Source organism: Pezoporus flaviventris, unplaced genomic scaffold (genome assembly GCF_033815535.1).
Source record: "Pezoporus flaviventris isolate CSIRO_AGI_PZ_B2104156 unplaced genomic scaffold, CSIRO_AGI_Pfla_v1 ptg000100l, whole genome shotgun sequence".
NCBI classification, from domain to species: Eukaryota; Metazoa; Chordata; class Aves; order Psittaciformes; family Psittacidae; genus Pezoporus; species Pezoporus flaviventris.
In genome coordinates this window covers 3,565,863-3,581,254 of record NW_026892648.1, presented here as the reverse complement: position 1 = coordinate 3,581,254, position 15,392 = coordinate 3,565,863, and the positions used below count along the sequence as shown (strand labels likewise).

General features: G+C 41.2%; 1 protein-coding gene across 3 annotated transcripts in view; it reads right to left on the bottom strand.

Moving 5' to 3' along the window:
- UNC13B (unc-13 homolog B) overlaps positions 1-15,392 on the bottom strand; it is a 212,763-nt gene that overhangs the window by 162,497 nt on the left and 34,874 nt on the right. For all 3 annotated transcript variants that reach the window (XM_061477266.1, XM_061477269.1, XM_061477267.1), the window contains exons 6-7: positions 7,868-7,938; positions 3,949-4,006 (exon numbers count right to left, since the gene is read on the bottom strand). In XM_061477266.1, the coding sequence (XP_061333250.1) occupies positions 3,949-4,006; positions 7,868-7,938 (129 nt within the window). The remainder of the gene's footprint in view (positions 1-3,948; positions 4,007-7,867; positions 7,939-15,392) is intronic.

The window sequence follows — 15,392 nt, the reverse complement described above, 5'->3', positions numbered from 1 at the left end:
CAGACATGATGGAGAGCAGCCTGGCCACTTCACCCACCAGTTCCCTCAGGCCCATGGGTGCATCTCATCAAGTCCCATGGACTTGTGAATCTCCAGCTCCTTTAGAAGGTCTCAAACTTGATCTTTTCCTACAGCAGGGGGTTCCTCATTCTCCTTGTCCCTGCCTTTGCTTTCTGTGACTGGGGCAGTCTGGCTGGAGCTCTTGCCAGTGCAGACTGAGGCAAACAGGTCACTGAGTACCTCGGCCTTCTCCATGTCCTGGGTAACCAGGTCTCCCCTTTCCACTGGGAGAGGGCCCACATTTTCACCAGTCTTCCTTTTATCACCGACATACCCATAGATGCTTTTCTTGCTGTCCTTGATCTCCATGGCCAGATTTAAACCTGTTGGGGCTTCAGCTTTCCTAACCTCATCCTTGGCAGCTCCGACAATTTCTCTGTGCTCCTGCCAGGATACCTGTCCTTGCTTCCACTCTCTGTAGGCTTCCTTTTGGTGTTGGAGTTTGTTCAGGAGCCCCTTGTTCACCCACACAGGCCTCCAGGAGTTTTTGCCTGACTTCCCTGATGTTGGGACAATCGCTCCTGAGCTTGGAGGAGATGATCCTTTAATATTAACCAGCTTTCTCAGTCTCCTCTTCCCTGCAGGGCTTTGTCCCATGGTACTTTACCATGCCAATCCCTGGAGGGGAGAAAGTCTCCTCTCCTGAGTTTCAGGGTATTGAGCTTGCTTTCTTTTTTTTTATTTACGTTCAATTTCATTTTGTGACTAAAAGGCCATATAAGGATGCTGCAGTTACCCAACAATGAGGTATCAGGAAATTAAGAATTACATTTACTAGAAATAAAAACAAAACTGGATTCATGGGCACTATTGTGCTTGGCTTGTTGCTTGGGATCACCGAAATTGGAAGCATGTGATCTTTCTGGGGCAGGAGAAGTACACATGCTGGGGAGGTAAAAATGAAATGGCTAAATATGATGAAGGAAGAGACAGGAAATGCTAAAATGAGTAGGGCTTAGAAGAGACTTCATGTATAAAAACAGAGCCACCTGCTTCATTTAAGAGTAGGTAGGAAGCCCAAATCCTGCATTACCTCAGAAATCATGGGTCAGACTCATCTATGAACAAAGCAGCATCTGAGACTGTGAAAGTGGGTTGAAAGCTCCATAATCTCCATGAAAAATTAGAACACCTCATCTGGGCTGAGATTTCCTGTGGCACAATGCCAAGGCAGCAGCCTACACAAGACCAGAGATGAAAACCCACCCTCACAGATCAGATGCTGGCTTTCAGACATGGCCCAGCTCTCTTCTATCACATCCCGCTCTGTCCTTCTTCCTCTCTCTACTCGGCAGAGATAACAGCACAAATTGCATCTATGCAGGAAATGGGGAAACAACCATGCGAAAAAGGGGGTTTGGGAAAGGGAACAGATGTGTGGAAAATAGAGAAACAGAACAGGGCAGAAGTATAATCTAATTTTAACATATAAGGGACATGTATTGCCCTATTTAATGAACCTGACTTTGCCTGCTGGAGTAGGATTTCTTCTAGTAGAGTGAAGAAGGCAGAAGAGTCTTCTAAGGGATGCAAGAGGGCTAAGCAGGACAGCAGTGGCATGTACACTGTATGAAACATTTTGCTGCACTTCTGCTCTATAACACATCAGGTTTTAAGGTAATTTTGTCTTTTTCAGGATTAGGGAAGATATTCTCGTAGGGCAAAAACTACTGACACTGATGAGGTCTTTTACTCCTTCTAGATACTTAATCTGTTATCCAGCTGATAGTGTCCTGTGCTCCCAGTGATCACATCTCATCATAATGGAAAACTGGATGAGTGTTACAAATACCATCAAGAATATATTTATTATATCTGAAAATATATGTATCATTTGCCCACATGGTAAACATGAACACTTACTTATTGTATTTTAGGTTAGGGAAGCACACCCACCCCTACCCCTATTCAAAAGGGGTTTGAGCTCCTGTATCATATGCAAAGGTCAGATCAGCTTTCAACAGAGATGCAATCAGTGCATCTTCTGGGTAGAGTTCTTGAATTCCAAAGGACTATGCTACATTCAGGCAATCTTCTGCACAGATTGATATAGGCAGAGTTCATTTTTCAGAAATACTTCTGCATTAAATGTCTATTTTATATTTGCCTATGTAAATAATTAGATGTTTATAGATGTTGGATACTTGCAGGCAGTAGACAAGCAAAAGTACATGCAGTGCCACAAACTTTATTGAATTACTGGAAAATTCTTAAATACATTGACCACATACTGCTATGGAATGTTAAACATCAATTCTAATGAGTTTTTTAATCCCATGATGATTAAATTAATTCTTACATGATACTAATTGTTCAAACCAGGGGCCTTCAATTAATTATTTTAAAAGGTCACCTTCTAGCAAGATATAGGCTGTTAACAGGCAACAAAAAAAGGGCAGCTGCAGTTCCACTCTTCACTATGTCTATGGGAAAGAGCTGATCTTGTGCTCCAAAGAAGAAACCAGCTACAAGAGCTTGAGCATGGAAAGCTGTGGACACAGATGCAGATACCTTCCTGACACAGAAACATTCCTCCTATTTTACTCATACATCTCAGTATCTTGAACAGTCAATCAAACCAGCCTCTCCTGAACCAAAGCAAAGCCCAAGGCATGCACTCATTTCCGCAAATTATACATTTATTTCTCAGACACTTCATATCAGACCATTCTGCTTTTGCCAGTAGATGCTCTCCATACTACACTAGTACAATTTAGCAAAATACTAGTTTCTCTAACAAGGCTTTACAAACCCATTGTACCCCTCTGACTACTTAAGCACAAGCAAACAAAAAAGTGCTTTGTTCTTTATGTATACACCTTTTTAAAAAAGGGAGGACACATTTGGTATTAGCTAGGGTACCACTGTCAGAGTACTTTCACATAACTTTGCACATAACTGTCCAGCTACACAACACATTGCTGATTCTAGGCAACTGGTTCATGTCCATGTTTTGTTGAAGTGTTTCTGGATAACATAATAACAGTATACAGAAAAATAAATTCTACTCAAAAAAAGGTAAGCAGTAATTAACATTTCCTAATGTTAATTGTTTTGTGGAGATCCTATAATCAGTCTAATGGATAAACAGCCTGCAAAGTGGAGTATGCACATCTCATAGGATCTGAAGTAGAGGATAAAGGATTTGTTTAAATTATGAGACTTGAATTTTATTAATGTTATGCTAAAAGAAGATAAGACATTCACAACAGACATCACTGAGCTTTCATCTACTGTACGCTAAAAGCAGTGTTTCAGGAATCTAATTTTGCAGACCATCAGATACAGTATATCCTAGGTTATTTTTCCATCCATGTTTTCAGAAGCATAAAAAAAAAATGCAAGATGAGATAAGCAGAAATTAGTAAAAATATTTTTCATCCATCATCACAGCATTGAGAAGTAATATCAAAGAAATCCGCCATCAAGTACACAAGCCTCTGGTGCATTTTAAAGGGCTACAGGCAGTATGCCACCATCTATTTTCCTCCTCTTAAAATGTCATGAAAATAATATTCAACACATGATGTACAAAGAGAACACAGCCTAACTTAAATTAGACTTAAAAAAAATAAAAATTGGTGTTTTCTTACTTGTACCAGTATTTCAAAATTCCAACAATCTAGGTGATTTTAAACACATTTTGACACAGATTGAAGACTCAAGGCCAGATTTCACTTTCTAGCATCAGAAACTTTTAACCAACATTTTGAGTGGCACAGTTTTTCATGGCTGACAAAAGTTACTGGCTTCACATAGATCTGCGTGTTTTTAACAAGAAAATATTGTTCAGCTGTTTTGATACCATCGCTTGATAACTAACCAGAGAAGGAAATAAAATACACTGAAAGAGAAAACACTGTTCAGAAGAAATGCAGTCTAACTTACAACACTGGGAGGCAGCACTGGGCAACGGTTTCTTCTTGACTTCCTCCTGAAAGGAATACTAAAGGAGAAAAAAGAGAGATAAAAAAAGGGGAACACAGAGAGGTAAGAAAACAAATAACTCGTAAATGATAACTTCAAGAAACAGCTTTCAGAGTACAGCATGCCACACATCAGAGGAAACATCCCTGGCAGTAAAGCATTAAACATTCTCCTTAATATCCATATTGAAACATACTTCCAGAAGCATCCCTTTTTTTTTTCTTAATGCCAAAACCAGCTGTTAAATGTGCACATCTGGTAAAAGTAAGATCTGTTCTACTACAAGCACAGGTCCTATTCTCAATTGTTAAAACCTCAAATCAGACAGCTAAAAGATACAGTTCTCCACACTACACCATCACTGCGATGGGAAGCTCAGCACTTCGTAAGCCTGTTTATGTTTAGACACTTGAGCACGGCTTCAACAGTTCAAAACTCACCTTGCCTCACAGCAAGGCTGCAGTAGGAGATTGAAGTGTTTAGGTAATTAGCATGCCCAGCAGGGCAGTAACACAATGTTTGCCCAGCCAACACTTACAAACTCTCCTGTGATGCACTGTACATCCAAAGTGAAGAGTTTTTCATCTCACTTAATACTAATTAGAGAATACAGACATATTTCAATTAACTAGCTTTGACTTTTTACAAAGCTGTTTGTTACAGCATCAAAGCATTCCCTAGAGGAATGCCAGTGGGTTTGTTTTGTTTTTCTCCTCTGTCTCATATTACATAGAGATGTAAGAAATTCAGAACAACTGATCAAAATAATGAGAACAGTCTTCACTATGAAAAAAAGGTCTGATAACAAAGGAAGTGTCAAAAGTGCTGCAATCTGTGCAAAGAGAGCCACCAGACAGCCCCTGCCTGGACTTGGTAAAGATTAATGACCAGTTCATTACATGGAAGGTGACAATCTGCAGACTTCAGTCATGGCTATCTTCCAATCTGTGATATTTAAAATGCACAAGCGATCCTGAAAGGTGGTTAATCTTATCATCAACAAACTGCCAACTCACCGAGTTAATCAGGACTACGAAAACAAGAACTGCTGGATCTCACAGCACTGACTGTTTGTCAAAGTGGTGAGAAGAAGTCTGTTGATGAGCAATTTCAGCAGTACAGCAACAGGTTCCAAATTATTATACTCAAGAGATCTAAATGGAGCAGTAGTTCACTCTTTTTCAGGCATCAGCCCAATGGCCATCAGCAGTCCCAAAAAGAAGAATTAATATTAAAGTGTTTGTAGGCATAGAGCTTGGAAAGCTTTTTTATAATACCTATCAGCTCCAAAAAAACCTGCTTCTGTTTGTCCATTGACTCAAACTGTGGCTGGATTTTTAGCAAAGAATGGCCACATTCCCAAGTCAGCAAATGGCTACGTGGAGCTCGACATGAACCGAGGATGAAGGAGAACATGGGTAAGGAAGCAAGAGTAAGGGTGCAAGCACGATAAGAAGAAACTGGAATGTGCTAAGATACAAAACAGTGAACTGCTAAGAAGTTTAAAGGTTAAGTTCCCATTCGCTTATTTGATTAATTGTATACTAGTTGCTGTGTGTTGCAAGAATATGTATCAAAGCATAATACACTAAGCTATTGTATATGTATCTAATTATACTACAGCAAGCTATTGTATATGTATCCAAATATAACGCAGCAAGCTACTGTAGATGTAGCTGTAGTTGCTGTGTGTTACAAGAATATGTATCCAATTATAATACAGCAAGCTATTGTAAGCAGATGCAGACAACAGTATAAAAAGGATAGATGCTTTGTAATAAACGGCTTTAGTCTGATCACACTGATCTCTGACTGAGCAACAGAGCTTGGAAAGCTTTTTTATACTACCTATCAGCTCCAAAAGAACCTGCTTCTGTTTGTCCACTGATTCAAACCAAGATAGCTGAACTTTTAAAAGAAAGTAAGATAACGGCACAAAGTTGTCCTGTACTAAATACCATCATGCAGACTAAGACTCTGCAGCCCAAAAGCCATGCAAGAAGGCAAGGTCTCTAAGGCCGAGTGGCACAGAGTAAATGAATGAGGATCAATCATTCAATTTCTCCAAATAAACCTGCCTGCAGCTGGTTTCACAACATTGGGCTTGTTTGGTCAGAGCAAATTAAGATATTTCTTCAGGCAGTGCACAATTAAGGTGCTGAATTCCTGTGGTGTTTGCTACAACACAACTGACCTGCATGCATTCAAAAGGCAGCTGACATCCACAGAAGAAAAATCTACTGAGTGTTGCTACAGATACTCCCTCTTGTTATGGAAGTTCCTGAGTTATAAATCGTTGCAAATCAGGGGAATATGCAATGAAGCTGACATCCCCATTCTGGGTCGCTGTCAGACATGGGACAAGATGAATCTTAGGTCAGGCCCTGCACGGGTGCTCTGACATTCTTTCATTTCTCACTGGTGACAGGGGAGGTCCATAATAAATGTGGTATCACTGGGTCACGAATACAGGATCAAGTTTTATTACTAGGATTTAATAAAAGCACACACTTAGCATGCAGATGGATGGCATTCCAGGGAAAGGGGCGTCTGACAAAACTCAGGTGTTTTCCAGCAGTACCAGTTCAGGGATGCACTAGAGGGCACCTGTGCTTCACTGAAGTACCTGGCACAGGCTGCTGCTTCAGTTCGCAGTAGCAGAGAGGCACCACAGCAGCATCACCAACAGGACACATCACAGACTGAGCTCTGCATCAACACGAAGTGGCACTCAAATTTCTAAGGAAGGCAGGAGAGGTTGCCCTCAAGCAGGTACGTATTTATCCATCCAAATATTGGTGTGTCCTCAGTCAAAAAGAAAACCCACCCTATTTTTCTTCATCTGCACAGTAAACTGAATGACTCACTTGAGGAGCAGGAACAAATAGATGAAGGATCCCAGAACAAAAACCTCCTAAGTCACTGTTAGCTTGGAGAAGAGGAGGCTCTAGGGAGACCTTAGAGCAGCTTCCAGTAGCTAAAGGGTGCCTATGAGAAATCCTGATTGAGAGAGGCTTTTTAGAAAGGCATGTAGGGACAGGACAAAGGGGAATGGCTTCAAAGTGACAGAGGGGAGATTGACATTAGATACTAGGATGAGTTCTTCCCTGTGAGAGTGGTGACGCCCTAGCACAGGCTGCTCAGAGAAGCTGTGGCTGCCCCATACCTGGCAGTGCTCAAGGCCAGGTTGGACGGGGCTTGAAGCAACCTGCTCTAGTGGAAGGTGTCCCTGCCTGTGGCAGGGGGTGGTATATCAAATATTATTTTGAAAACAGTAGGAACTGTAAAGAAATCTTTAAATCATGTAACAGACTGACTTAAAAAAAATATCAACCTCTAGTTTATAGCTGTTTAGCCAAGTACACACTAGGAAAGAAAGCAAAGCCATAGCCAGCAGGAATCATACTACAAGTTACATATAAACTGAGCCATTAACAACTGGATTAGGACACAAGCTAACAGCTTCAACAGTCCTTTGTTCCAAGAAAGATTCAGTAACTTGCTTTGTCTTCTTCCTAGAAAAGGCCAACTGCAAAAATGTCCTTTTTGACTTGATTTCACAAATGATGAGAACCTACCACAGCTTGTCAAAAACAGCTTCACCCTATTCTGAGAGGAAAATACAGTATTACCTTTCCTTTGAGTGTACACACATTCTACAAAACTGTTCTCAATACTCAAGCACTTCCAGCATGCAAAAAAAGTGTTCCTCTCCTAATACTAACAGTACACTTGAGAAAACAGAACTACAAAAAGTTCACGGAAGACTTGTAAATAATGAACATTTAGTAGTTACCTTAATCACAGGGATCCAATACAAAGAATAAAAGCAAGTTATAAGGCATTCAGGGCTACATTCATCTTCAATTTAGATAGTTACCTCATCCTCTCCCAGTGAATTTATTTGTTCTAATTTTCTGGTCCAGTATCTGGCCTCTTCTTCAGGGATATCTATACCAAAAAAGTAAGTCACACATATTATTAACCAGGTAAATTTACATTTAGCACCAGTTGCATTAAAACAGAGAGGGTATTCCAAGATCACACCCCAAAAAAATCCCACACACTGTTTGAAGTTATAGGACTGTCTTGTGTTAGCACACAGATGAAAAAAAAGCAACCCACCATTGTAGACAGTAACAGCTCAAGAACTTACATTGCTTTCTTATTTAAAGGTGCACACTGCACAAAGGTAGGAAGGAGTAAGTCAGACTGACTCATACTCAATTCATCTATTAGTTTATTAAAAGCTATTTCACACATTGATACGCTTGCTATCTGCTTGATAACACATAGCAACATCAAGAGCCTCTTCTGGAGGTTTTTATAACCTCAATAGAACACGGCTCCTTCTGAACAGCACATGGTGCACACATACTTGCTGTAACACAGATTAAATACCAAAAAAGAAATGGTCTCTTGTATTCCTTTGCAGGCAATAAGTCAAATCTTTTGAGGCAATGATCAGTATTACAGGCAGTCATATTCACATGAAAGCACATTCCCATTTTTACACCACACTGCAATTCATTGTGAAATGAACTCACAACCACCCTTTTACCTTCCAGAAGATTTGCCAAGTTGATGACTGACAGCAAGTGGAAAACATTATCACCTTTATTTTGGTAATTATTTTCTGTTTCACACTTTAAGGTAATAGAGTGTCCTAAATGGTTTGAAGAAAGCACAAACTTCTGCCAAGAAGAGGTTTCATCTCTCAAAGTGCACCCTTGGAAGTGCAGATGAACTGCTTTGGAAAGCTTAACACAAGTTAAGTTAGGTACAAACTGCTCAAGGAACAGAGCAAGAGGTGCACAGCATCAAGGGAAATAGCCCACTGAAAGAAAACACATCAGCCAGGCTCTCAATCCAAGACAATTAGGTAAATTATTTAGGAATGGGATGGTATAAAATCATTGGAAAGATGAAAACAAATTTGGGATTTTTTATGTTTGTTGGGCATTTTTGGTTTTTTAGCCACTCAACATCCTCCTGACTGTAATGACTTCTGAAATTTGGCTATTTATGGCACAAAAATACACCAATGCAGGAACTTCTTAGCACAAACAGGAAGGAAGTGGAGGGAGTGCTCCAGCTAGACACCACCAACCCTGCAAGCTGACAAATGAGGATAATACCAGTTTAGCAAGTTTTCCCAGCTCTTTTAACTCTTTACACTCATAGGTGCCTCATTAGGAGCTAAGAAGTTTACATTTAACAACTTTGTTTTCCTGCAATGAACCATATCCCATGAACACAACTGTAATCATATGGTAAGCTATGCATTGGCAAGAATGGGAGAAGCAGGCTGTAATGGTCTTCTGATGAAAAGGTGGCTCTATAAGTTACATCTATTCTTGCTCCTGAGAGAAGTAAGAACGAGACCATTGGGACCTACGATGTCTTCTTATACTTAAATAGTATACCTGTCCTACACATGTCCTCTCTCAGCCCCATAAACCATCATCTTATGAAACCAATGACCCCAAAACATCTGGAGATAATAGTGGCCAGAATGCTAGAACATAAACTGCTTTCCACAACAAGAAGGAATGTGCCAGATTTAGTGGAATTCAAGATTTCAAAAGCAGGGATTTCCTTGGATTATGAATTAATGGCTATACTTCTGTAACACAAACACCACTATATTTTTTATGCAGCTAGTCTCACCCAGACAAAGAGGATAAGACAGGCCACACCTGAGAAAGTTTTAGGGAGCTGGAAAATTAGAACCTGGCTCTAGAAAACCTGCATTAAGTAGGAAAAAAGACAACCTATTTCTCCTTCCTTGAAGGGAGACTAAAATAATTTATTTTAGCCATAATATCGCAGAGCTAGGTGCTCTTTCCGATGCACAGTATATTGCTTTGTTGTTACATGCTATTAAGAAACAATAGAAACATAAGAGAGTCTTCCACAATTACAGGAGTTATAGAAAAATATACATGCTGTTGATCAGCAGGGCTATGGATCACAGCTGGACATATTTATCAGATAAACTCTGCACAAGTTAGGGATGGGATTCAAAGGAAATCTGGACAGAACTAACTAGAAAGAAGACATCAATTAACTGAAGGACTATCAGCATACAACTTGATGAGATTTAGAAGAAAAAACTCCCAACAAGCACCTGAAGCAAGCCAAACATTAAAGCAAAGCATATGGAATTTTATCTCTGAAAGACATCACTTCTCTAAAAGATGAAAGAAAACCTCACGAACTGAGAACTAAAGGTCAGAGTCAAAACAACTCAACTCTGGAGCCTGAAATCAAATAGATCTAGGTGGGATGAAGCAATGGATCACCATGAACACTAAAGGAAATGCAGCTGTCTCAGGGTAGGCTTTGGTGTTGTCCCCACAGGCCACAGTTTAGCATGCCCAGGCACCAAGCAGCACCATCTTCCTTGGATACAAGATAGGAACAACAGCTCCATCCTCCAAGACACCCATTTCATAGATGGAGTTATCACATATTCAGTGCAGGATTGTTGCTATTCCACTGAAATAGCTTCTTATGCAAGTCAGAGATAAAAATCTGTAAAATAAAAATCTACTACTGTCTAGATACTGGCTGCCTTAAGGACATCTTCTTGATCTTAGAGAAACCCTTTTCATCAATACAAATGCCAGTACAGTTATTGCAAAGCAAATCTTAAACATGAAAGTTTAAAACCTTAAAACAGCAACTGGCCTAGGAACTTGAGTCAAGTTACCTGCTCAGAAGAAACACCCAATGAGACAGAATTCTCTATTTTTTGAGGAAACAGTTTATAACTATTTTTCAGTTTCATCATCCATTTTTGTGTCATCTCAGTCAGCTGTATTGTTGAAGCCAGTTCTTTGGAATGCAGAGAATGAAAATCCCTGTGGCAGAGATCACAGACTGATTGCTTGTAATGCCATGTCCAGCGGCCAGCTCCTACGTCACTGCTCAGCTTTGATTACAAGTGCAAGTTACTCTGCTACATTAACTTTTGCTTGTGAGATAAACAGCTGAACTACTCCAAACAGAGGCCATCTGATGCCAGCTCAGGACTCTGCCGACATAATGCTTAGTAAACAGAGGAGCAAGGCCATACGTCAGTGAAACACTGCTGAAAAGGAACAGAGAGGAGATGAGCAGAGATGAGCAGATAGGTTCACTAGCTTAATTTGATACCAACATGGAAGTGTTGCAAGCTTTATTATCCTTGTCCCTACTGCCATCTTCAGCTGGAAGCTGAACCCAGTGTCTTCTATAGGCCTCTGGTGCTAGGGAGCAGTAAGGTCTGGATTCTCCCTAAAGGAGGAGAGGCAAAGGGTACCCCACGGTTGGCAGGGCAGAGGACTTGCCAGTCAGGGTCCCATCTACAGCACCTGAGGAAGGTGAGCACAGAGATTATGGCCAGGTTCAACCAGGAGCCCACATCCGCAGGCAGGTCTGAGGTCAAGCCAGGAAGTCAGTCAACATCTTGGCCTGGCTCTGTGAATTCCAAAAGCAGGCACAGACTTGGCAATGGCTGAGGTGGGGGATCAGTAACTCCCATAGCATCACTCAGGACTGAAGGCTCAGAGCTAAGCTGGGCTCCTAGGCCCATGAGCAGAGGGTGGAGTGGTCCCAGGTAAGACTGCTCAGAGCAATTAAGACTCATCAGTGCACCCATGGCCCTGACAACTGGATGCACAACAGAACCAGAGAAAGGGGACAGAGCAGTACAGAGACTTAGCAGACTGAGGATGGAATTAGAGAAGAATTTGCCTCATCTGTGCAGACCACTTCATTCAGTTAGACCCCTTAGGTACCTAAACATTCCCACTTAGAGATCTCTAGCTTGGCAGTAACCAGGAGTTTCAGCCCTAAATCTTTTCTTCACCTCAGGCTTGGTGGTCCATGCTCTACTCCTTGCACATCACCTTGTGTCACCTGAGTTTTTTCTCAGGCAGCAAGCCCTGGGCTGGGGCATACTCCAGGTTGGCAAGAGTGAAAACAAGTGCTGGAAGTAAAAGTGATACCCCCTCTCTCCCCACTTTCTTACAAGCCTTCACCTGCTTTCCTCTCTTCCCAGACCCAATTTCTCCCTTTCCAGAGGTACAGGAATCTTCAGAGGTTCTCACTGAAATAACTTCACAGTGCTGAGCATTCCCCTTTCCGTACAGCTCCCAGGATAATAAAACAACAAAGCACATTTACTCCACCTCATGGCTAGATGCAGATCAGCATGCTCCTAGCCTGGGAGTGGCGAGAACACTAAAAGCATTTTCACTCCAATGATCTATAAAAACAGCCTGGCACAGACCCAAACTGCTGTAGTTCAGGAGCCAAAAGCATATTTGAGTTCTCTATCCTGTGAGGAACTTGCACACAGGCACTGCACTTCTAGAAAAAGGGGGGCAGAGTAAAATTGCTTTTGAACAGCACAATTTTACAGTTGAAAAGCAGCATCTTGGAAAGTCTGTGCCAGCACACATTCACTACATCAGGAAAATAATAACAAGACTGTCCTTTTCCTACTGCCAAACTGTCTAATACCAAGAAGAATAGTTGTCTCCTTTCTTTGGTATGTCTGTCTTGTTCCTGAAAAGAAACAGATTATGATCAGTGGAGAAAGCTGCTCCAGCCTGTCTTCACTAACAACCACTTCCTCCCATCAAGAAGGCAGTTGGTTTATTGACATTTTTAAAAGACTACCATGCATAAAAATGCTTTGCACCCTAGGGGTTAATATCAACTCTCACTAACACTTCACATTTCAAATGCTCACGCTTTGCTGCACTTTTATAGAAGAGGATTTTATCAGTCATCCTGTTTCTGCAAGATTAAACACTTAAGAACATAGGGCTGGCAGAGAACACTAGATGACAGTCTGGTCCCCAGCAACATAGTGCATCTCACACAGATGCTCACTGTAGAAGATCCACAAATCTCTCTCCTGTACAGCACAAGCTAATGTCATGCTAACAACACCACTGAACACAATGCAAGAGCTGCATCTGGAACATGCAACAGGACACATGGAGCATATATCAAGGCCACCACAGATGTTCTTTGTCCTGGTAGAAATCTGGATATTAGCAAGATTTAACTCCTGGATGACCTAAGGACAGGTTATTTTATAACACCAGGAGCAAAGACTACAGCTCTCACCAGACTCTGTTAGGAAGTGACTGCGTCCCAACTCCAAGCCGGGTAAACACCTGAAAACAACTTCGGGGGGGGGAATATATCTGCATTGCCTTCATCATGTACTACCACTACCACATAAGCACGTTCTGCACTTATTTCAGCATCAGCTGTTGCCAGTCTCAAAAGTACCAGGGAGAAAGAATCCTGGTGGAAGCAGAAGCAGCAAATTAATCCGGGATAAATATAGTACAAACAACAAACCTGTTTCTAAACCTCTTTGCATATTGATCATATTTTACACCAAGGACTTCAGCTTTTCTGGTTTTCAAATTCATTTATAATCTTTCACAATCCCTTAAAAAGTTCTCAAGCTCCACCTAAATACAGTGAGATATTTTAAATACACAGACTGAATAACCTGGAGTACTGCATCCTTGTGCTTCAACTAACCTAAATGAAACTGAGCAGCCAGAAGCGATAGGAAAAGCACAGAGGAACAGCCAAACACAAGAACACTGTTCTTTGTTTAAAGCTGCCATCCCAGACAGCTGTATTTTACTAGACTTGAAAAGCAGCACAAGCTCTACATGTACACACGTATTGCTCTGCTTCTCATGTATCTACAATAGCCAGGAGATCTTCACCCGGGAAACAAAATGTGATACGCAATGTTCCCAAGTGCACTCCAAACATGCTGTTATTAAAACATAACCTCTACAGCAACAGAGCTGCTGACTGGAGAACTTCCACAGCAGATCAGTGATCCATTTAGCTCTCCATGTAGGTTTAAACCAGCAGTTCCAGCTCATACGACCACACAGTCTTAACACGTGGGGCACTAGGAGTCCATACTGCTATTTTCCCCTTACAGGGAAACTGACCTACAAATCCATCAGGACAGCTGCAGAGGCAGTGCTGTGAGCTGAGCTACCTCCAAGCATCCCTCCAAGTCTCGCAGTACTGCAAGGGCAGGGAGGCAGAGCCTAACCCATCTTGCAGGGTCCTTCTCTACCCTAGAAGTGATGGCAGGAGACATTCAGTCATGGTGTGAAGGGAAGCACTGCTGAAGAAGTGGTATGGATAGATGCTATCTTCTGGAGGAATATCCCGCACTCGTACTGCCTACCAGTTTTTAACCTGCTTCTGACCTTGCCATGGCATGATAGAAAATTGAGAAGATCCAAGAAAAATTACAGCAGTCTTCAAATGAAGAACAGCAGAAGCCTTGAAAGAGATAACTGATGCACCCATTTTTTCCTGGATGTTATGGGACACTGGACAGACAACTTTTCACACTCTAAAATAAAGACCTTCAATACAGCAGAGTGGAGTTCTTGTTATTTTAGTATTCAGCATAATAAGCAAAGGAATAAAGTAATAGATGTGCTTTAAACGATCAGTTGTGTTAAAAACAGAAGAGCCACAAAAAGCTGGTTATTTACTTAATGTTTTCAGTTTTCTGCATTAAAGCCTATTTCTCAGCATTCTGTGCTCTACAGAATATCATACATTTTACAACAGTAGTTAAAAAACACCAAAACAAACAAATAGTCCTGTGTTTTGAGTACAGTAGTATGGAGAAAAGACTATTACATTAAATATTTTTTTTATTTTTTAAACCCAGATGCTCTAACACAATGTTTTACAGGAGTCTTGTTTTCCTGCATTTAAAAAACAAAAGGCCAATCACAAACATAATGCACTCCAAAACATGAACTGGAGAAGAAAGCAAATTTTCTTTTGGATACTCTCTGAATACAGGGAGAGATGAGAACTTCCATTTCCTTTTAAGCAGAGAGACTTTGCAAGCAAGTATGTCAGAATAAACTTAGATGAGAAGGAAGCAGCTACAAGCTTTGCCTTTTAGCTACATGTGCTGTGCTCTCTCTCTCCCGGAAGCCTGAACACTCACCCAAAGAACCAGTGTTTCAGCTCACAAGGAAATAAGCGAGTTGCTCCTCCTCTTACATTACAAGCAATTTCAGTGATAAATGTCCCACTGACAGGGTGACAGCAGCAGTGAATCACCAGAACATTTTCACAAGGAAGACGGATGGCTCCTGAACGACGTTAGACAGCTTAGTTGTCAAGACAGCCGAGATGTCAGATACCTTTTCCCCTTCACGCGCTGGACTGTAGCTAAGAGTAGTGCCTATTACATCTATAAAATGATGCACTCACCCTGAATTACACCATTAAGTGGACTGCACACTCCAATTAGTGCACTCGGAGCACAAGATACAATTTATATTGACTGCAGCGCTGCAGAGCCAAAACCTGCATCCTCCCTGGCATCCAGA